This window comes from Aotus nancymaae, unplaced genomic scaffold (assembly GCF_030222135.1).
Source record: "Aotus nancymaae isolate 86718 unplaced genomic scaffold, 86718_ANA_hifiasm-v0.15.2.pri h1tg000016l, whole genome shotgun sequence".
In the NCBI taxonomy this organism is placed as follows: Eukaryota; Metazoa; Chordata; class Mammalia; order Primates; family Aotidae; genus Aotus; species Aotus nancymaae.
The window spans coordinates 64,145,474-64,168,953 of record NW_026988428.1 but is presented as its reverse complement, the minus strand read 5'-3'; the positions used below and the strand labels follow the sequence as shown (position 1 = coordinate 64,168,953).

Genomic DNA, 23,480 nt, shown 5'->3' with positions numbered 1-23,480 from the left:
GCTACTACCCCCTAGTGGTGAGCAAAGATAAGTTTCAGACAGGACATTTTACATTTTAATTTTTTTTTTTTTTTTTTTTTTTTTTGAGATGGAGTCTCATTCAGTAGCCCAGACTGGAGTAGCTGGATTACAGGCACGCACCACCATGCCCAGCTAATTTTTGTATTTTTAGTACAGACAGGGTTTCACTATGTTGGCCAGGCTGGTCTTGAACTCCTGACTTCAAATGATCTGCCCACCTCGGCCTCCAAGGTGCTGGTGTTACATGCATGAACTACCGCACTGTCCCAAGACATTTTAAATTATTTTGATTGGGAAAAAAAAAATCATCCCTGTTAAGGCAGGCTGAAATGATCATTCATTTAGCAAATAAACATACAGAGTTCTTTCTATAGTCTGAAAACTGTGCTAATGCTGGGAAAATACAAACCCGTTTCTTTCCCTTGGAAAATACATGTGCCAACAAGCAGCTGAATGCAATGTGATAAGAACTAAAACAGATGTAAAAATGTTTGGGAGCATAGAGAAGGCAGTAACTAGTTCTATTTAGAGAAGTTGCGGAAAACTTCTCAGAGAAATTGATATTTAGATCTAAAGACATCTTTACCAAGGAATGAATGGGAAGGGCATTTCGGTCTATGCAAATATGTTCAGCAGGAATAAAAATGGTATGTATGGAAAATTATGGCAATGTGATTAATTAAGCTAGAAAGGACGTTGTGGGTGGGAGTGAGGAAGACTGAATTTTTTTCTATTTCTGTTGAGATGTTTTGTGCTTTTTCTTTACTCACTTAATATGGTGTATTACATTTATTGACTTATTGATTTTATTAAACTAACCTTGGCTAGGCACAGTGGCTCATGCCTGTAATACCAGCACTTTGGGAGGCCAAGGGGAGAGAATGCCTGAGCCCAGTTCAACCCCAGACTGGGCAAATAGTGAGACTCTGCCTCAAATATAAATAAATGCACTAACCTTAAATTCTTGGTCATGATGTATTATATCCTTTTTACACATTGTTCGGTTTGATTTGCTGTTTTTTAATTAAAATTTTTTGCTCTTGAGGTATATTGGCATATAGTTTAATTTTCTTATAACATCTTTGGTTTTGATAGTAAGGTAATGATTGTCTCATACTCGTCGATTTTTTTTTTTTTTTTTTTTTTTTGTTAAAGGATGGGGTTTCACTGTGTTGGTCAGGCTGGTCTCAAACTCGTGACCCGCCTGCCTTGGCCTGCCAAAGTGCTGGGATTACAAGTGTGAGCCACCGCGCCTGACCGAAAATGAGTTTTAAGATATAGGAAAGAAAGAAGATAACTGATTAAACCAGGTCCCTGAGGAGATTGGGGAGTAGAGAATCCAGGGCACACACAAGTGGATAGGAGAAAGAATAGGTGAAGATGCAGATACATTAGAAATAGGGTGTCATTAAGTTGAGAGAGTTCACACAAACTTTAGTTTCTTAGGGAAATAGTAAGGTGCTTTATCTATCAGGAAAGGAGAAGGCTTAGAGTTGAAGACCTTAAAGGGCAGCAAAATTTGAAACAATCATGAAAGGGAATGAAAATAAAAACCAGCAATGGAAATCTGGGTGTTAAGGGCAAAGCTGAGACTCAAACCCCTAAACTTTTAGGGACTACAATCTTTATACTTGTATGATTTGCTTTTGGAGAATAATGGAGGGAAATGTTTGGAATATACATGATTGGAGTCTTTTGGGTTATCTGTGATGGAAAGACAAAGAGGAAAGAAAGCTTAGGGATGCTAGCAAGAGAACTGCTGAAACAAGAGAGGGGAGGAATAAAGAGAAGAAGGCTAACAATGTGTGCAGAACATGAAGAATAATAGGTGAGGTAGAAAAGAGGAAACGATGGTTAGATTTGTATGGCTGGGAAGAGTTAACTATATGGACTTTGAAATCTCTAAAGGATTTGGGAGGAGCGGAAGAGTGTAAACCAGTAAGAATGTGAACCAGAAGCCAGAATCCTCCAAAAATGATTGCCAGCGATGTTACCACAGAACAGAGGAAAAAAAGAGGTACCATGTGGGGTAGTCATAAGACCTAGGCTTCAGATGAGATCATAGGGTCAGAAATACGGAACAAGTAATAAATCAATTTTCTGTCTTTAATTTTCTTTTAACATGTAGTCAGTGAAGATAATGGCCATACGAATCTTAAACAACAGAGAAATAGATGGAGGAGAAAATAAGTTTCTTTCTCTACACTTGGCCCTATATCCTTTGACAGCCTTTTCAATGCATTTACATGCACACATATATCATTTTTGGGTGTTTTGACAAAAATTGATAATGCTGTGTTTTTTGCAGTTGGCTTTTAAAAAAATCTTGAATTTCTTTCAATGGCTAACTTTTTTTTTTTTTCTTTTTTTTGAGACGGAGTTTCGCTCTTGTTACCCAGGCTGGAGTGCAATGGCGCGATCTCGGCTCACCGCAACCTCCGCCTCCTAGGTTCAAGCAATTCTCCTCCCTCAGCCTCCCCAGCAGCTGGGATTACAGGCGTGCGCCACCACGCCCAGCTAATTTTTTTTGTATTTTTAGTAGAGACGGGGTTTCACCATGTTGACCAGTGTGGTCTCGATCTCTTGACCTCATGATCCACCCGCCTAGGCCTCCCAAAGTGCTGGGATTATAGGCGTGAGCCACCGCACCCGGCCTCAATGGCTAACTCTTTAGTTCAAAGCATCTTGTAGTAATAGATACGCCATTAACCGTTTCCTATTGATAGATTTTCATGTTGTTTCCACTTCTTTCACTATTCAAACAATGCTGTAGTAAGCATTATTGTACCTACATTTTTGTGCATGTAAGGATTTCTCTACAATACTTATTAGTGAAATTGCTAAATTGAAGATTATGTACAATTAATATTTTGATAACTGTTAAATTTCCCTTCAAAAATGCTGTGCCAATTTACATTCCTGTCAACAGTGTATGAGATTACAGTATTCCTCACATCCTCGCCAGGGATAAATATTGTAATTCTTTTTGAAATTTAAGATACCAGTTTCCAAGCTAGAGTGGAAAAATTAGAGGCAGGCTTTCAAGCAGTCAACAAAATGACTAAGACTGCTGCTGTTGTAATGATGCAGACTTGAGTTCGTATCTCAGTTTTGCCACTGAACTAAATTACGGTGTTGTGGTAGGTCTACATTTGGGGCGCAAAAAGATCGTATTTATGGAAAGAATTCTGTAGGATTTATCATTGTAACAGAACTAGGAGCTAATATCAGCCATTAGATATTTCATTATGCTTCCGATTTTATCAGGAGTTGGGTTGATTCCATTTAGAGTTTATTTAACAGGATCAAATTTTCCAAAAAGATAATCGGAATATACGCTGAAAATGAGGCAAAATATTTCAACAGGTGTCGTCTTGAAAAATTGGAGATAAAGAGTGTGAGGCACTAAATCACGCTGGGTATTTTCAGCGTTTAGACTCTGGAGAGTTGCAATCCACCGTATTTATGATCAGATCATGATTTCTCTGTAGGCACCTCGTCTGGGATTACCGGCTGGCAGATGCCTCTTTTCTGCCAGGTAACTACAGTTAGGAAGTGACTCCTGGAAGTCAGGATTCAATATGGTCCTCATCCTTCTAGTGCACTGGGGGCACCTGCCTAGAGTAAGATGGTGCTTTTCTTTTTCTTTTCTTTTTTTTTGAGACAGAGTCTCACTCCGTCACCAGGTGCCAGGCTGGAGTGCAGTGGCGCTACCTCGGCTCACTGCAACCTCCGCCTCCCGGGTTCAAGCAATTCTCCTACCTCAGCCTCCCGAGTAGCTGGGAGTACAGGCACGCGCCACTATGCCCAGCTAATTTTTTTGTATTTTTAGTAGAGACAGGGTTTCACCATGTTGGCCAGGATGGTCTCGATTTCTTGACCTCGTGATTCGCCCGCCTTGGCCTCCCAAAGTGCTGGGATTACAGGCGTGAAGATGGCGCTTTTTTTAAGCACCTCTCTGGGAGGGAGATTTCCATAACGAGGGTCAAGCACTGAGAGGCATCTTTGCCATTACCCAAGATGGTGAGCCGTGCACCCTCACCGTTTCCAGGTTTCAATATGGCTCCCCGCATCACCGAAAAGGTTAATCTCAGAAACTAACTTGAACTCGCGCGGAAGTGACGCAAGCAGAAGTTGTCGCGCTTTGCGTCTCCGCCTCCCGCGCTCCGCCCACGGTCTTACGTCTCGTCCCCGGCAGCGCGGACCGCGGAGCCAAGATGGCGGCCGAGTTGGAGTACGAGTCTGTGCTGTGTGTGAAGCCCGACGTCAGCGTCTACCGGATTCCGCCCCGGGCCTCCAACCGCGGTTACAGGTGCAACCCCGAGGCGCTGCCGCACACGCGTACTCTGTCGCAGATGACAGCTTCCTTTTCAGCTAGCACGCTGCCTGTCCCTGCCACTGCTACCTCTGTATTGTCACCTTGCTAAACTCCCTACTTGGGTTGTCATCTCCCTCACCTCCTGCTCCATCTCCGCTCTGGACTGTCACCATATTTCTGCCATTTTTTTTTTTTAATTACCACTCTGCATTAGTTCACTCCGCCTCCCCTGTAACCCCCCGGGACACCCATCTGCTCCCCATCATCCACTTTCAGTCGTGCCTGCTCCATCGCCAGCCCCCTTTCGTTCGCTCTTCCCTGCGTCCTTCAGCTTATCATCCTCGTCCTCTCTGTCACACACACCTTTCCAGTACCTCATGCACAATTACGGGTGATCGTATTGCTTGCCATTCTCTGGATGATCTGATCTATTTTTTGTACTGTTGTCAATTTCGTCACCAACTGTCATCATCCACCATTCGATTTTTCATTCAGCTATTTTACCAGTGAGCAAAGGTTATGATCATAAGCTTTACAACGATTGTTCATTCTGTTTCTTCTCCTTGTATTTTCTTGATGATTATATAGTATGTTCTGTCTTCCTTCCCTACCTCCCTTCTTAATCTCTCCTACACCTTTTCTCTCCAAAGTTGAGGCAGTATTTTTCTCTGTAGGGCCTAACTAACCACCTTGTAATCCAATGGCTGTGAGGTTCTGAGGATGCTATAGGACATTATGTAGTTGAAAGTTCATGGGCTACATGTTAAAAAAGATGCGTGCGAGCCTTTCCAAGGCTCAGTTTTCTCATCTGTAAAACAGAAGAAAAAGAAAACCTGTTAGTGATGGTACCTTTGCTCTTCTGATAATATACTTAACAAGGGTTTTTGGAAGAATAAAATTAAATCATATAATGGATGTGAAAGAATGTTGGAAATACAATAAAGCAGTTATAAATACTATTTGTTTGTTATGTTTTTTGTTTATTTGTTTTTTGAGACGGAGTCTCGCTCTGTTGCCCAGGCTGGAGTGCAGTAGTGTGATCTCAGCTCACTGCAACCTCTGCCTCCTGGGTTCAAGTGGTTCTTCTGCCTCAGCCTCCCAAATAGCTGGCATTACAGGCACGCACCACCAGACCCGGCTGAGTTTTGAATTGTTAGTAGAGATGGGGTTTCACCAGGTTGGCCAGGCTGGTCGTGAACTCCTGACCTTGTGATCGCCCGCCTCGGCCTCCCAAAGTGCTGGAATTACAGGCATGAGCCACCTCACTAGCCATCGTTTGTTTTTTTTTTAAGAGAGGCAGGATCTCATTCTATCCTCCAGGCTGGTGTGCAGTGGCGCAATCATAGCTCACTGCAGCTGCGAACTCCTGGGCATAAGGGATCCTCCTACCTCAGCCTCCCAAGTTGCTAGGGCTACAGGCATGCACCAACATGCCTGGCTAATTTTTAAATTTTTTTGTGTAGACAGGATCTTGATAATGTTCCCCCAGCTGATCTCAAGTGATCCTCCTGCCACAGCCTCCCAAAATGTTGGAATTACAGGTGGGTGCCGCTGTACCCGGCCAAGATACTGTCCTTATTCCTCTCTCTGACCCACATCACCATTGTGATTTTCCTCCTGGCATTTATCATTATTTTGGCTGAAAAGTTACCCTCTCCTTATGTCTATTATTTTGCCCCTTAACAGAGTTTTATTCATCGTGAATCAATATTTTTATGCTTGCTGACCTGTACACTGGGCCCTTTGGGTTGCACCTTTGGCAAAAAGGTAGCAGTTCTGTTTTCAATAAGCTTTTAATTGGACCCCAAACTGACCTTGAGTAGAAATCAACATACTTTTGAATGGTAGTTACAGGTACTATATGAGTCGCTTAGACATCACCTTCTTTGGGAAGCCCTATGTGACCCTTCCATTCTGGCTTAGATATGCACCCTGTGTGCTTCCATAGCACCTCATTGTTTTTTCTTTTCTTTTTTTATTTTTTTTACTTTAAGTTCTGGGATACATGTGCAGAATGTGCAGGTTTGTTACATAGGTATGCATGTGCCATGGTGGTTTGCTGCACCCATCAACCTGTCATCCTCGCTCCTCCTCTGACAGTCCCCAGTGTGTGTTGTTCCCTACCCTGTGTCCATGTGTTCTCATTGTTCAACTCCCACTTACGAGTGAGAACATGTGGGGTTTGGTTTTCTGTTCCTGCATAGCACCTTATTCTTGTCTCTATTCCAGGGCTCTTCATTTTGTATTGTAATGGATTGTTTAGTCTCCTTTTTTCTCCAGACTAGAGTGAACAACTTGAGATCTTTTTAACTTTCTATTCCTGGGGTCTAGCATAGTATCTGGTACACTTTGGGTACTCTGTAAATGTTAACTGAAATAAGAAATCAGTAGATTACACAGAGAAACCTAATCACATAAATTAGCATTGATGGAACTGTTAAATAAGGTCAAATAGCTCATTACTTCCAACTTTAGGAGTTAAGACTCATAAAGGATATAATATACATTGAAGTGGGATTATAGTCTTTTTCTTCTACTTCATGCTTTTTAAAACATCTCCCCTCTATCCCCCATCTGCATTCTCAATCTTCGCTTCCTAGTTTTCCACAACCTTTATACTTATATCAGTTAACTGAACTGAGCCATTAAAACCGTTTCTTGATTTTACTCTTTCTATGTTTTCCACGCCTATTGGCATTTTTTAATCCTCCAAGAGGCATGTTGTCATTAGTCACTTTTTTAGTACAGTACATGAAGAGAGCAGAATTAAGTTTGAATCACTATACTTATTTGCTGGGTTATCTTTGGCAAATCACTTAACACTTTTGAATATTAGTTTCTTTATTTGTAAAAAATGAATATAACAATAGTTACCTTGCAGGGTCCTCTCACTTAATTTACACAAGAATGGGCCTAATGCGTGGCACATAATAAATGCTTGATTTTGTAAATGTTAGTTTTCTTTTTGTCTGCATAATCTTTCTTGTTTACCAGAACCCACTTTATATTATGAGCAGTATTCATTGTCTAGGCTGATATTAAAGGACAAAGGGCTTTTTAGCAAGCAAGAGGAATTCTTCCTTGACTGATTGATAAGATTAAAGAGAATAATTGACTTTAATTTACCTAGTGTAAGCTGTTCCTTCCCAGACTTTCACTTACCAGACTTCTAGACTTTGAGAAAGAAAATTTGGGTTGAGAAGAAACTTACAGTCTGAGTGCGGTGGCTCATGCCTGTAATTCCAGCACTTTGGGAGGCTGAGGGGCGAAGATCACTTGAGGTCAGGAGTTCCAGACCAGCTTGGTCAACATGGTGAAACCCTGTCTCTACAAAAATACAAAAAAATTAGCCAGACATGGTGGTGTGTGCCTGTAGTTCCAGCTACTTGGGAGGCTGAGGCAGGAGAATCGCTTGAACCCAGGCGGTGGAGGTTGCAGTGAGCTGAGATCACGCCACTGCACTCCAGCCTGGATGACAGAGCGAGACTCCTTTAAAAAAAAAAAAAAAGGAAACCTAAATGGTTAGAAAGCAGGCTGGGCGCAGTGGCTCACGGCTGTAATCCCAGCACTTTGGGAGGTTGAGGCGGATGGATTACCTGAAGTCATGAGTTTGAAACCTGCCTGGCCAACATGGTAGAACCCATCTTTACTAGAAATACAAAAGAAATTAGCTGGGCATGGTGGCCAGTGCCTGTAATCTCAGCTACTCTGGAGGCTAAGGCAGGAGAATTGCTTGAACCTGGGAGATGGAGGTTGCAGTGAGCCAAGATCGCACGTCTCTCTCTCTCTCTCTCTCTTTCTCTCTCTCTCTCTCTTTCTCTTTCTCTCATACACACACACACACACACACACACACACACACACACACGGTTAGAAAACAGTTTTCCAACCTATAAAACTATTTTTTTAAAAATTAATTTTTTAAATAAATTTTTAAAATAAATTTTTAAAAAATTTATTTAAAAAATATTTTTTAAATAAATAAATAAATAGTTTTCCAACCTATAAAACTATTTTTTAAAAAATTATTCACTACCCTCTTCCCTTAGCTAAATCAATATTAACCTCTATAGTGTGTTTCAATGTAATGAAACAATAATGGACTTTGAAGTTAGACTTTACTGTGTTACCCTTTCTGTCATTTAGAGATAAAGAGATATGATAGGCTTTTCATGGCTATTTCACATAACTAATGTAAGGATTTAATAAAACGTACATTTGGAATTTTACTGTGAATCTGTTGTCATGAATGTCCATTTACTTACAGAATTTGTTAAATATTGGGCACTAGATATGCAAGATATATAAGATAAGGAACTTGTCCAAGAAAAACACATTTAATAGTCTAATAGGCTTGTTCCTAACTTTTTTTTTTTTTTTTAAGAGACAGAGCCTTGCCCTGTGGCTCAGGCTGGAGTGCAGTGGGTCAGTCATAGCTCACTGCAACCTTGAACTTTTGGGTTCAAGCAGTCCTCCTGCCTTAGCCTCCCAACGCGCTGGGATTATAGGCATGCTCCACTGTGCCTGGCTCTTCCTAATATTTTTAATAGCCTGTTTACATTAGCTCTTGGTGGCTTACATTAGCTCTAATGGCTTACATGATTAGAATTAGTAATGACTCATTAAAAAAATATGATAGATGAGGAACTTTAGAGCTCTCTAATCTGGATCAGATTTAGGTACTTGAGGGTCTTTGAGGGCAGGGAATCAAGAGGAAAGAGAATGGGAAGGATTTATTTTACAGATCCTGTAAAACCAAAGGTTTTCTTTGCTCATTTTCATTTTCCTCCTTTCAGCTTTTTACCTCTCATCTTGTTAAACTCATTCTTGTTTAGATATACCTTATTGTTGCTTTTCTAGCCTTTAAGTATTAGTCTTTGGTTTCCTCAAGGATGAATTATTAATAACTTTTACTTTGCTAATCCCTTTTCCATACTCCTGCAAAACAAATCACAAATGCAATGTTTTGTAAAATGTGTCATAATCAATCTTAGATGTTGTTCAAGTTGATTATACTACATTTTGTATATTTCTAATGTTTTCATGGACGTTTGTACTTCCAGCCCAGATATCTTTCCTGAACTTGTCTCATATATTTAACTGTCTACTCTACTCCTCTTGAAAATCTATTAGACGTCTCAAACTCAGCATATTTAATGCTGAATCCCTGATCGTTCTTCTTAGACACGTTCCACCTCATCTCAATTATTGGAACTCCTTTGCTCAGGCTAAACACCTTGGAGTCATCCTTGCTTCTCTTTTTCTCTTCTATCCCACATCTAATCCCTTAGAAATCCTGCTGCCTTTACCCTAAATATATCCAGAGTCTAACCACTTCTGCCACCATTGTGACTTTTCTAGATTACTGCAGTCGTCTCTTAGCTAATCCCCCTGCTTCAGTCCTCTTATCCCTACAGCTTTTCTCCAGACAGCAGCTGTAGTAATCTTTTTAGAGTATAAGGGAGATCATGTCACACCTCTGCTTAAAATCTGTAATAGCTCTTTTTTCACTCAGAGTGAAAGCTGAAGTTGTTACTATGGCCTGCACGATCTGGCCCTCTGTTACCTCCGCCACCTTGTCTTACTCTGTTCTAACCACAGTGGCTTTCTTGCTGTCTCTCAAACATGCCAGGCATGCCCTGACCTCAGCACCTTTGTGCTAGCTGTTGCCTATGCCTAGAGTCCTTTCCCTCTAGATATCCGTATGGGTAGATAACTCACTTGCTTCACATTTTAGCTCACGTTTCACCTTACCGAGACCTACTCTAACCACCCTCTTGAATGTTACAATCTGTTCACTCTCCCTGTCTTCTCAATCTTCCTAATATGCCTCTATATATTCTCTTTACCTTAGAACTTACCACCTTCTAAGATACTAATTATGCTATTTATTATGCTTCTTTTTTATCTCCTATCTTCTGTTAGACTGTAAGCCTCATGAGGGTAAAAATCTTTGTTTTGCTTGCTGTTGTGTCTTAAGCATCTAGAACAGTGGTGCCTCTGTCTTAATAAGTGTTATATAAATATTGGTTGAGTTCAGTGAAAGATAATATATTTAGTGATTTGGGAGCGCTGCCATTACCTAGGATATTTAATTTAGTAGACTTTGTTGTTATCTGATCAGTAAAGCAATTGTTATCTAGTATACCATCTATAGTTTGAAAATAGCATCATTATGAGAAATTTTATTTATTTATTTATTTTGAGACCCAGTCTTGTTCTGTCGCCCAGGCTGGAGTGCAGTGGCGCAATCTTGGCTCGCTGCAATTTCCATCTCCCAGGTTCAAGTTACTCTGTCTCTTCTTCCCAAGGGATTACAGGCGCACGCCACCACACCCAGCTAATTTTTGTATTTTTAGAAGAGATGGGGTTTCACCATGTTGGCCAGGCTGGTCTTAAACTCCTGACCTTAAGTGATCCACCCACTTTGGCCTCCCAAAGTGCCAGGATTATAGGCTTGAGCCACCGCACCCGGCCAAAATTCTATTTTTTATTGCTTTTATTCATGCTTTTACATGTTTTTAATGATGCTTATCAGACTCCAAAGTCCTCAAGTAGCAGCACTGTCTTTTACTTGCTTTGGACTATATATAACATGAGGCATCTAAACAGATCATGAATTATTCTTGTTGATTAATAGGTAGAAAGAATAGGCAATCTAGGACAGGGAAGTAGAGATACAGTAAAAGATTCTGGGTAGGCTTTAGTAAATTAAAAACATGTGCCTGAGGCTTTCTCTTTTCCTGTCCTAGGGCATCTGACTGGAAATTAGACCAGCCTGATTGGACTGGTCGCCTCCGAATCACTTCAAAAGGGAAGATTGCCTATATCAAACTCGAGGATAAAGTTTCAGGTAATCTTTGCAGGTGACTCTCTAACAATAAGGATATTAGTTTGGTGTGCTTTTGCGAGTACCTTCAAGTTGGGGACTGGAATGGAAATACTTGTTAACTAGAGTTCTGGGTTTTGGCTTTCTTTGCTCAAAAAAGTCTTTTTCTGATCTGTCAGGGGAGCTCTTTGCCCAGGCACCAGTAGAACAATATCCTGGTATTGCCGTGGAGACAGTGACAGATTCCAGCCGCTACTTTGTAATCCGGATCCAGGATGGAACTGGTAAGAGAAATGGGCTTTTTGAATGGGATGAAGTTAGGGAAACAGGTGCATGCACAGCCATGGAACGTGTGTCTGATTGCATTTATCTTTCTTTGGTTTGCTGCATTTTTTCTTCCCTTTATCTAAAGTTACTATAGTTGCTAAAGGAAAAGTATTAACATGTTATTTGTGCTAGATATGAACAAAAGTTCAAGATGTGGTAATTCATATGTAGACTTATAAATTAAAACGTATACCTAACAAAAGAATTAACACATTTTACACTTTGGGAGGCCGAGACGGATGGATCACCTGAGGTCAGGAGTTTGAGACCGGCCTGACCAATATGATGAAACCCCGTCTCTATTAAAAATAGAAAAATCAGATGAGCATGGTGGCGCGTGCCTGTAATCCCAGCTACTTGGGAGGCTGAGTCAGGAGAGTTGCTTGAACTGGGGAGGTGGAGGTTGCAGTGAGCCAAGATCATGCCATTCCACTCCAGCATGGGCAGCAAGAGCGAAACTCTGTCTCAAAAAAAAAAAAGAATTAACACATTTTGCTTATTTATTATTTGTGGTGAGACTATCTTGAATCATCTATGTGTGGGGCAGTCATTCTCAGTCTTTCAGTCTTTTCTCCATGGTCTATAACAGAGGTTGGCAAACAGAGACAAATAATAAATTCTTTAAGTTTTGCAGATCAAGTGGCCTCTGTTGCAACTACCCAGTTTTGCTGTACGGCCTGGTTTCTAACAGGCCACAGATGGGTACTGGGGGTTGGGGCATCCTGCCGTAGAGGATACTTCTAGTCGAGTGTTCCTACCTCTTTCACAGGGCGCAGTGCTTTCATTGGCATTGGCTTCACAGATCGGGGAGATGCCTTCGACTTTAATGTCTCCTTGCAGGATCACTTCAAGTGAGTGAAGCTTGTCCTTAGTTACCAGGTTGGTTATAGGAATGCTGCTTCTCACATGAATGGGCAGTATCTTTTTTACCTCCTAGTTTCTTTATTTCTTAAACTACTTCATTATGAATATAAATCTCCCCATTCACTTTTGTTTCCTTAGGTCATCTTTGTATCTATTCTGTGTTTCCTTTCCTTATAGCCTGCAATATGTTTTAGATCCCTTGTGCTGTAGTTTGAAGTGATGCTCTGGTGAATTTGCCCCATCTTTTAGGTGGTAGAGGGAGGCCGACAGTAACAACAGGGCTTTATCTGGGGAGTTGTGTGCCACTCTTACTGCCTTATGTAGCTGACATGTTTTGTGACTATTGCAACATTTCTTTAGCCCGCTTGATTTTGGTGCAGCTGGGGTTGACAGCGCTATGCACACTGTCAGCTTCCTACCTCAAAAGCAAGCATATCTTTTCTTTTCTGCCTCAGAGCTCTCTGAAGTTGTAGAAAGCTAAGCGCAAGGTTTAACTTGGAAAGACTAAGCAACTAACACCCTCTCAGGAGCAGCCCCCAACTGTGGGGAATGGGAATTGGCTAAATGCCATCCTTTTGGAAGGGGCAAGTCTAATATGTATTCCTTAAGATTTTTCAGAGTCCCCAGTGGGATTGAACCCCAGTTGTTTTCTCCCTTGGCTTTTTTTCCTTTCTTTTCTTATTCTTTTTTATCTCTCACTGTGCTTTCTGGAATCCCATTTCATAAAGGTAAATTAACCCAAATTTGTATGTCAGACTCTGCTTTCAGGAAATCTCAAACTAAGATAACTTGCTATGTTCCCAAAGGTGGGTAAAGCAGGAATCTGAGATTTCCAAGGAATCTCAAGAAATGGATGCTCGTCCTAAGTTGGATCTGGGCTTCAAGGAAGGGCAAACCATCAAGTTGAGTATCGGGGTGAGTATGGTTTTTAAAAATTTTGTTTTCCTGTGCTTCTATAAGCCTGTGACATCTTTCTCTTGTTCTCCCTTTTTTCTTTTGTAGAACATTACAGCCAAGAAAGGAGGTGCTTCTAAGCCCAGGACTGCAAAGGGTGGGGGCCTGAGTTTACTCCCACCTCCGCCAGGAGGCAAAGTCACTATTCCCCCACCATCCTCCTCAGTTGCCATCAGCAATCATGTCACCCCACCACCCATTCCAAAATCTAACCATGGAGGCAGTGATGCAGGTAAATCTAGTACTTCTGATTTTAAGAAATCCAATCTTACGTTTTAATTGGGAAACACCTGTTTGTCAAGGAGATTTGGTATTTTTGCTACGAAATAGCTCATGGTACTGACAAGGTGATTCTGGCAGCTTCTACCAAGGAATCAAAGCTTTTCTGGAACTAAGAGTCATAGTGTCTCATAGGTTCTTTGGCAGAAAATATATGCTTATAAAAAGACTATTTCCTTCATTTTTTTCTTGGTTAGATGCTTATAGGCTTTTAAGTCAGATGGACCAAGATTTTAGTCATGGCTCTGCTACTTGGTAAACACCACTTAAGTTTTTTGAGTCTCAATTTCCTTATCTACAAACTGGAGATGTGAAATCACCTTGGCTCACCCCTGTAATCTCAGTGCTTTGGGAGACCGAGGTGGGTGGATTGCTTGAGCTTAGGAGTTTGAGATCAGCCTGGGCAATGTGACGAAACCCCGTCTCTACAAAAAAATACAAAAATTAGTTGGACATGGTGGTGCACGCCTGTAGTCCCAGCTGTTTGGGAGGCTGAGGTGGGAGGATGGCTTGAGCCTGGGAGGTTGAGGCTGCAGTGAACCATGTTTGTGCCACTGTACTCCAGCCTGGGTGACAGAGGGAGACCCTATCTCATTAAAAAATAAATAAATAAAATAAAGAATACCATCTTAAGATAGTGAGGGTTAAATTATTTGATAGCACCTAGCATAGCACTTGGAATGTAGTAGCCATTTAGTAAATGTTATTTCTTAAACCTTCCCATTTCTTCACAAGAGCATTTGGGAGAAAAGGAGAAGATAGCTAGTTTTGTGCATACACTTTCATTCTTTCTGGTGGGAGAAAGAATAAGTATGGTTATAGCTTCTCATTTGAAAAATGAGAGCATTGGAACTGAGAAAAGAATTTTTCTAAGATTAAGGAACTGTATCTTAGAATCTGTGAATTTTAACTTAATGTGTTGGATGGACAATGCAGACAATTTGTTGAATTGATTACTAAGGGTAAGCTTTCTCTTTCTGGGATTTTTGAGGTGAAAATGTCACAGCTTGTTTCTTTCAGTAAGTGTTGCCAGGAGACACTGGGGATAGTATCTAAGATTTTTTTTTTTTAATTAAATTTTTATTTTAAGATAATTGTAGATTAACATGCAGTATAATAAATAATATGAAGAGATCCTGTTTGTTCTTTTCCCAGTTTCTCTCAATTGGTAATATTTTATAAAACTATTGTCAAGTATCACAAATGAAAAATTAACACTGACACTACTTTCTCATCTTATTCAGCTTACACCATTTTACATGTTCTCATCTGTGCATATTTATGTGCATGTGTATATTCTCTGCAGGTTTTTTTGTTTGTTTTTTATTTTTCGCATCAAAGTCTTGCTCTATTGCCCAGGCTAGAGTACAGTAGTGCAATCATAGCTCTCTGCAGCCTCAAACTCCTGGGCTCAAAAAATCCTCCTGCCTCAGCCTCCCAAACATCTGGGACTACAGGTACACACTGCCACACCCAGCTAATTTTTACATTTTTTTGTAGCAACAGAGTCTCACTATGTTACCCAGGCTGGCCTCGAACTTCTGGGCTACAGTGATCCTCCTGCCTTGGCCCCCCAAAATGCTGGGATTACAGGTGTGAGCCACTGTATCTGGCCAGTTCTATGCAGTTTTGTCATGTATGGGTTCATGGATCCACCATCATTTCAGGCTGTAGAACAGTTTAATCACTTTAATCACTACAAAGATCCCCTGTGTCAACCTTATATAACCACACACATCTCCCTCTCATCCTTTCTTCCCCCGTTCCCAACCCTTGGCAATCACCAGTCTGTTCTCCATCTTTATAATTTTGTCACTTTCAGGAATATTCTATAAAAGGAATCATAGAGCATGTAACCTTTGGGATAGGCTTGTTCCACCCAGCATAATTCCCTTGAGATTCATTCAAGTTGTGTATGTCAATAGTATGTTCCTTTTTATTGCTGAGTAGTACTCCATGATATGGATATACCAGTGTGTCTAACTATTGCCCATGGAATGGCATTTACGTTGTTTACAGTTTTTGACCATTATGAATAAAGCTGCTGTGGCATTTGTGTACAGACTTTTTTTTGTGTGAACATAAATTCTTATCTCCAAGATTTTGATTATGTTTTTCTTTTTTCTTTTCTTACCTTGTGTTTAGATATCCTTTTAGATTTGGATTCTCCTGCTCCGGTCACGACGCCAGCACCAACTCCTGTTTCTGCAAGCAACGACTTGTGGGGAGACTTCAGCACTGCATCCAGGTAATGGGCATAGTGAAACTAGCATACTCTCAGTCAGGGTATAGAAGATACGTACAGTCAATTGAAATCTTTGATCTAGAAAAGTAATGAATTTGCAGGTCACTTAGAGTCTTTCGCAGGAGTTCTAGCGAAGGAAATACAGTAGTTCTGTAGGATGAGGTTTGAGTGAGATATTTCAGGCCTTGGTAAGTAGAATTGCCATGAAGTATGGTTTTGGAAATTCTAGGCTGTGGTTTCTTAGAAACTATTAAGTAAAGAATGGAGTTGTTATCCTAATATTATGTCTTTGGCTTTCTCTATTCTCCTGTCTTGCAGCTCTGTTCCAAACCAGGCACCACAGCCATCCAACTGGGTCCAGTTCTGAATGGCATTGGCAGGACATTAAGGACAGACCTGAGGAATAAAAATGACCTTGAGGGCACCAATCTGTGAGGGAAGTTAGGAACCCATTTCCTCCCCAGAACCAAAATGATTGGACAATCTTTTTCATAGCTTCAACATTACATTCAAGCTGGCTTATGCCACTCCCCTATATTGTTACTTGTACAGCCAAGAGAGTATCTGGTATCTCCTGCTTAGTACCAACGTAGGGGACCAGTGGATCTTATCATAGTTTTGGCTGACTATGCAGGGCTCAAAAGACCAGTGTCTGTTTGAGGGGGGAGTGACCTCTAACATCTGTAAAATTTGTCTCATCTTTTAAATTCTCTAACTTATTTCAAAATCATCTCATGACCCTTGTGTGCCTCTTTGTGAAGCCCTATTTAGCAATTTCAGGGGAGTCAAAAACCTTGCAACTTCCTTCTCCACTAACCCAGGACTAAAAATAGACAGGCCGACCTCAGTGTTTACAAATTCAGAATTTTGATAGGGGTAGATATGGAGAAAGACCTATTTCCTGGGTCTCTGCTGTGTAGCCTCCTTCAGGCTTATTGTACTCAGTGAACAACCAGTGCTGGGTGCAGCTCCATCACCCTCTTGTGTGTTTATATGTCTCTTTCTATGATAAGAGGGTTGTGTTGGTGGCACCTCCACTATTCTTTTCTGTTTGTTGAATTTGAATTGTGCAACATATTTGACCAGTAGGTGTCTCTGTGATGAAGGAGGTTCAAGAGGCTGTGCTTTCCAAGAGATATTCTATAGGAGTGTTTAATTTCTTGCAGCTTCATCTAGTTGCTGCATTTGAAGCATGACATTAATTTGTGTTTGCCCTGTTATTTGACCTAAAGTTAAAGGGTGTAGAGTTTTTAACCTGATCTGTAGAGCAGAGAGGTTGAAAGCACTTAACTCTTGTTTAGTACCCACATTGCCTCGCTGCCTGGGTATCTGGCCCCTTTTCATAAACATTTCTTTTCAATTCATGTAGTTCTTTAATAAAAAGCTGCTATTATGTATATTGTCATTTGTGAAGGAAGTCGGAGAGTCACAGCTTTACTGTGACAGGTTTTGTCCAAGGCTTTGATACCTGTCACCCAGGGTATCTTAAAAGCAAATTGTTCTCCCATCACTTTCCTTTCCCTCTGCCCTGCCATTCCTTTTACAATGCTGTGAAAAAAGTTCTGCTTCTTAGATGAATGGGTACTTTCTATTTTGTTTCTAAATGAGCAATTTTGAGGATGAAATGGGAAGATATAATTGCTTTCCTTTTGTACCTATCTGGATATGTACACTCTGGCAGAAGGGAGTCCTTATGTTTCAAAATATATTACTTTCCTGGATTTCCTTCTTAACTTTTTCTGACTTTGGGTCCATTTTCTTTTCATTGCCTCCTTTTCTAGGCAGCTCTATTCTTGCAGAGCCATGGCAGGACATATTAAAATTCCAATAGAAAACACTAAAAGGAAAGTCTGTTGAATCACTAGTGACTAAATACTGGGAACCTATTTTCTCAATCTTCCTCCATGTTGTGTTCTTTGTATTCTCAAGATGATAATATATTATGTATTTGAATTCCTGAAAAATGGAAAATGTTTAAGATATATGTATATAAAGCATATGTTGTATTGGTGCAATAATGGTAATTAAAAATATGAAAAAGGTGGTGCCTCTTTTATCTTTTAATTTGCTTATTTGATTACCTTTTACATTTAATTGACCAAATATAAATGGACTAGTAGGTAATAAAATATATTTATATCACTTTTTATTAAGAAATAAAGGTTGCCTGGGCGCGGTGGCTCACACCTGTAATCCCAGCACTTTGGGAGGCCGAGGCGGGCAGGTTACCTGAGGTCAGGAGTTTGAGACCAGCCTGGCCAACATGATGAAACTTCATCTCTACTAAAAATACAAAAATTAGCCTGGTGTGGTGGTGGGCACCTGTAATCCCAGCTACTTGGGAGGCTGAAGCAGGAGAATTGCTTGAATCCGGGAGGCAGAGGTTGCAGTGAGCCAAGATGGAGCCACTGCACTCCAGCCTGGGCAAGAGTGAGACTCCGTCTCAAAAAAAAAAAAAAAAAGCTTTTAAGAAGTAGAGACAAGATTTCTGTGTGTGGTTATAAAATAACAGAGTACTTTGTGTAAGCAATTAATATTCATTATTTGCTGGTACAGTTAATTTAATTCGCTATAAATTGTCTTCATGATCTAGGCTACCTCATATCTTAACTAATCAGCAGAAATGAAAGGGATAAGAGAAAGAACTGAAGTCAGAGTCACAGACTTTGGAAACCAGAAAAGATCTTGAGAGCTCTTGTTCAGTGATTGTCACAGGAGATAAATTAAGTAGATGTGGTGGTTTGCTCCTGTAATTCTAGCACTTTGAGAAGCTAAAGCAGGAAGATTAATTGAAGCCAGTTCAAGACCAGCCTAGGCAACAGTGAGATCTCATCTTTACAAAAAATTTAAAAATTAGCTGGGCATGGCAGCATGTGTCTGTAGTCCTAGCTACTTGGGAGGTTGAAGTGGGAGGATCACGAGCCTGGAAGGACGAGGCTGCAGTGAGCTGTGATTGTACCACTGCACTCTAGCCTGGGTGATAAAGTAAAACTCTCTAAAAAATGAAAAACGAAACAAAAAATAGGAATCAAGGCTGGGCACAGTGGCTCATACTTTATAATCCCAGTACTTTGGGAGGCTGAGGTGGGTGGATCACTGGAGGTCAGGAGTTCAAGACCAGCCTGGCCAATATGGTGAAACCCTGTCTACTACAGATACAAAAATTAGCTGGGCATGGTGGCGGGTGCCTGTAATCCTAGATAACTTGGGAGGCTGAGGCAGGAGAATCATTTGAACCTGGGAGGCAGCGGTTGTAGTGAGCTGACATTGCACCACTGCACTCCAGCCTGGGTGACAGTGAGGCTCCATCTCAAAAAAAAAAAAAAAAAAACTTATAAAACCATAGCTACAATAATTTGTTAATGGATATAGAGTATAAAAAGATGAAAAGTGATATCAAAAACAAAATGTGGTGGCTCACTCCTGTAATCCTAGCACTTTAGGAGGCTGAGGTGGGAGGATTGTTTGAGACCAGAGATTCAAGACCAACTTGGCAGACATAATGAGACCCTGTCTCTAATATAAGAAAAAAAAAAAAAAAAATATATATATATATATATGGGAGGGAAAGTTAGAGTTTTTGTATGTGATTTAAGTGATCAGCTTAAAATAGACTGTTAAAAAGTATTATATAAACCTCACGGTAACCACAAAACGAAAACCTATAGTAGGTACACAAAAGATAAAGAAAATAATCAAAGGACTACAGAAAATCAAATAACGAAGAGAGCAAGAGAGGAAGAAAGGAACAAAGGGCCACAAAACAATCAGAAAACAATTTTAAAAATGGCAGTAGTAAGCCTTTACCTTTAATGATTATTTTGAATACAAAATGGATTACATTCTCCAATCAAATCACAGAGTGGCTAAGTGGATCAAAAAAACAAGACTCAACTGTATTCTGCCTACAGAAGCCTCACTTCACCTTTAAGGACACATACAGACTGAAAGTGAGACATGGAGAAAGATATTTCATGCAAATGGAAGCCAAAAGAGAGCAGGGGTAGCTTTCAGTTACCTGCAGTCAGCCACGCTTTGAAAATTATTCGTAAGTTTAAAAGTGGCACACCGTTCTGAGTGGTGTGGTGAAGTCTCACACCATCCCACTCTGCCCTGTCCTGGATGTGAATCATCCCTTTGTCCAGTGTGTCTATGCTGTATACATTACCTACCTATTTGTCACTTAGCAGTCCTCTCAGATTGTTGTGGTATTGCAAAGCTTGTGCAAGTTCAAGTAACCCTTATTTTATTTACTTAGTAGCCCCAGAGCACAAGAGTAGTGACTCTGGCATATTGTTATAATTATTTTATTTTATTATTAGTTATTGTTAATCTCTTCCTGCACCTAATTTATAAATTGAACTTTATCATAGGTGTGTATATATAGGAAAATACATAATGTATATTGGTTTCAGCACCATCTGGGTTTTCAGGCATCCATGGGGAATCTTGGAATGTATTCCTTGAGGATAAAGGGGGAATACTATATGTATTTCAGACAAAATAGACTTTAAGTGAAAAGCTGTAACAAGAGCAAGACACAAGATCGTTACATAAATGTCAAAGAGGTAAATTCTTTTTTTTTTTGAGACGGAGTCTCCCTCTGTCGCCCAGGCTGGAGTGCAGTGGTACAACTTTAGCTCACTGCAACCTCTGCCTCCTGGGTTCAAGTGATTCTCCTGCTTTCAGCCTCCTGAAGCTGGGACTACAGGCACATGCCATCACACCTGGGTAATTTCTGTACTTTTAGTAGAGATGGGGTTTTGCCATGTTGGCCAGGCTGGGCTTGAACTCCTGACCTCAAGTGATCCACCCATCTTGGCCTCCCAAAGTGCTGGGGTTACAAGCGTGAGCCATTGTGCCTGGCCCAAAGAGGTAAATGCATCAAGATGGTATAACAATTATATATGCATCAAAATATATAAAGCAAATAACGGATTTTTTTAAAAAGTGAAAGCAAGTTTATTAAGAAAGTAAAGGAACGAAAGAATGGCAGAACAGCCCTCTTAACAGACTTGAAGTGAGAAATACACAGCAATAGAATACCCCACTTTCAACAATGGATAGGTCAGAGAGAATCAAAGAGGAAACATTGAACTTGAACTGCACTTTAGACAAAATAAGCCTAAGAGACATACATATACATAACATTTATTGAACAGCAGCAGGATACACATGCTTCTCAAGTGCATATCGAATGTTCTCCAGTATAAATGTGTTTGGTCACAAAACAAGTCTTGCCAAATTTAAGATTGAAATCATGCTGAGTATCTTTTGACTGTAATAGTATGGAATTAGTAATCAATAACAGGATGAAAACCAGAACATTCACAAATATGTGGAAATTAGAAAGTTTCCTGAACAACTGATGGGTCAACGAATCAAAAAAGATTGAGACAAAGTGGAAACACAGCATATCAAAATTTATCGGATGCAGCAAAAGGAGTTCTAAAGGGACATTTATAGTGCTAAATACCTACATTAAGAAAAAAGAAACATCTTAAAGAAACAACCTAATGTTACACCTGCAGGAACTAGCAAAAACCCAAAGTTAGTAGAAAGAAATAACAAAGACCAGAGCAGAAATAAATGCAATTTATATGCCTTTTCTTCTACATAAATAAAATAACCGATATCAATCTTTCTCAAACTCTTCCAAAAAATTGAAGAGGAGGGAATAATTTCAAACTCATTTTACAGGATCAGCATTACCCTGATACCAAAACCAGGTAAGGACACTACAAGAAAAGAAAATTACATCCAGCTATCCCTGATTGTAAACAAAGATGCAAAATCCTCAAGAAGATGCGAGCCAACTGAATTTGACAGCCCATTAAAAGAGTATACACCATGTTCAAGTGGGACTTATCCCTTGGATGCAAGGATGGTTCAACATACACAAATCAATAAATATGATAAACTGCCTTAACAGAATGAAGGACAAAAGCCATCTCATCTCAATATATGCAGAAAAAACATTTAACTAAACTCAATATTCTTTTATGATAAATACACTAAAGTTAGATATAGAAAGAACTTAGTTCAACACAGTAAAGGCCATATATCACAAGCCTAGAACTAACATTATCTTCCATGGTGAAAAACTGAAAGATTTTCCTCTAATTTAGGAAGAAGAGAAGGATGCCCACTCACTACTTCTTTTCAACATAGTACTGGAAGACTTAGCCAGAACAATTAGGCAAGAAAAAGAAATAAGAGGCATTCATATCAGAAAGGAAGAAATAAAATTGTCTTTGTTTGCAGAAGACACTAAATGAAATAAGCCAGACATAGATAAATAATGCATGATCTCACAAGTGGAATCTAAAAAAGTCAAATGCATAGAAACAGAGTAGAATCATGGTTACCCAGGACCAGGAGGTGGGGGAAGAAGGGAGATAGTGGTCAAAGGGTACAAACCTTCAGCTGTAAGATGAATAAGCACTGAGACCTAATGTATAGCATGGTAACTGTAGTTAATAATAATACATGCCTGAAATTTGCTAAGAGTAGATCTCAAGTGTTCTCACCACACAAGTTACTATGTGAGGTGATGGATACATTTATTAGCCTAATTGTGGTAATCATTTCACAATGTATACATATATTAAAATATTACATTGTATATTCTAAATGTATACAATTTTTATTTGTCAATCATGCCTCAATAAAGCTGGAAAAAAATATATATGTATATGTAAAAAGTAACACATAACGCTTTCTTTAGAGATTCTGATTACCTCCTGCTTTTGCCTTCTTATAGTAGGGCTTAGGTAACTTCTGAACTGTGTCCTTTCTTATCATTACTGAGATTCCGAGGCACTGCTATTGGTAGAGGTATATCTTAGAACTTAGGTTTTTGTTGGGGAAAAAAATGTGGACTGTCACTTTTCTTGCTCACCTCCCCTTAATTATACTTGATACTACTGGTCTTGTTATAATGTGAGCCTGTATTACTCCTCACTTCCTCCATTCTGATAACCTCCTAGGCAGTCTGCTTGCCAATGGCTTTTTTAGTTCTGATTCAGCTTACATGTTGCCCCCAGAATAATCTTTGTGAAACAAAGCTCTGCTCATGTTTTTTTTTTTACTCTCCTATTAATTGCCTTTATTAATCCTTCTTTTTTTTTTTTTTTTTTTAGCAAATAATTTGTTATAATGAACCAGAAATACAAGATTTCACTGAAACTGGAACAGTTGACAATTGTTTGAACTTAAACTTTCAAGGGAAATAAGGGTGAAATAAAGCTAATGAGTGGAAAAGTCCGAGATTGGTTTGGGATAAACATGAGGATAATTACATTTTAGCATGGATATTTTCTGACCTCTTCCAGCACTTCATCCGCCATCATTCTCCATTCTGACACACCTGCCAAATCAAATGGCTTCTTCCTCTAGATTGTAGGTATAAACCGACCCTATAGTACCCTTCTGGACATGATACAAAGCCAAGAGAAAGTGTGTAAATCTCATAGAAGGGTAGAAATCTAGTAGGATTCAACCCAGCACGCTGGTTATATGTGGTGTCAATGTACATGGTAGCAACTTTGATCAAATCAGAGCTGCTACCACATGTAAGCAACCTCTTATGCTGCCCTGTAGTGATGTCAGTGTTCTCAATTTACTAAATTATCAATGTGGAA

At 39.9% G+C, this 23,480-nt stretch overlaps 1 protein-coding gene across 2 annotated transcripts; it reads left to right on the top strand.

Annotated features, from left to right (window-relative positions):
* Positions 1–4,223: 4,223 nt before the first annotated feature.
* On the top strand, positions 4,224–23,129 carry NECAP1 (NECAP endocytosis associated 1). Of its 2 annotated transcripts, none has more exons than XM_012476747.2 (8): positions 4,224–4,333; positions 11,092–11,192; positions 11,348–11,452; positions 12,265–12,346; positions 13,166–13,274; positions 13,362–13,545; positions 15,738–15,840; positions 16,156–17,880. In XM_012476747.2, the coding sequence occupies exons 1-8, from the start codon at positions 4,239–4,241 to the stop codon at positions 16,202–16,204; spliced, it is 828 nt and encodes a 275-aa protein (XP_012332170.1). In that variant the 5' UTR covers positions 4,224–4,238; the 3' UTR covers positions 16,205–17,880. The 2 variants fall into 2 exon arrangements, with proteins under 2 accessions (XP_012332170.1, XP_021522315.1); XM_021666640.2 differs by lacking the exon at positions 16,156–17,880 and adding an exon at positions 22,980–23,129 and having other exon boundaries at positions 4,230–4,333.
* Positions 23,130–23,480: the final 351 nt, after the last annotated feature.

Bases quoted from the DNA above. Each gene is read 5' to 3' on its own strand.
- NECAP1 (XM_012476747.2), top strand. From the start codon at position 4,239: ATGGCGGCCGAGTTGGAGTACGAGTCTGTGCTGTGTGTGAAGCCCGAC. The intron at 13,546-15,737 runs GTAAATCTAGTA...CCTTGTGTTTAG, and splicing joins CCATGGAGGCAGTGATGCAG to ATATCCTTTTAGATTTGGAT. The intron at 15,841-16,155 runs GTAATGGGCATA...CCTGTCTTGCAG, and splicing joins GACTTCAGCACTGCATCCAG to CTCTGTTCCAAACCAGGCAC.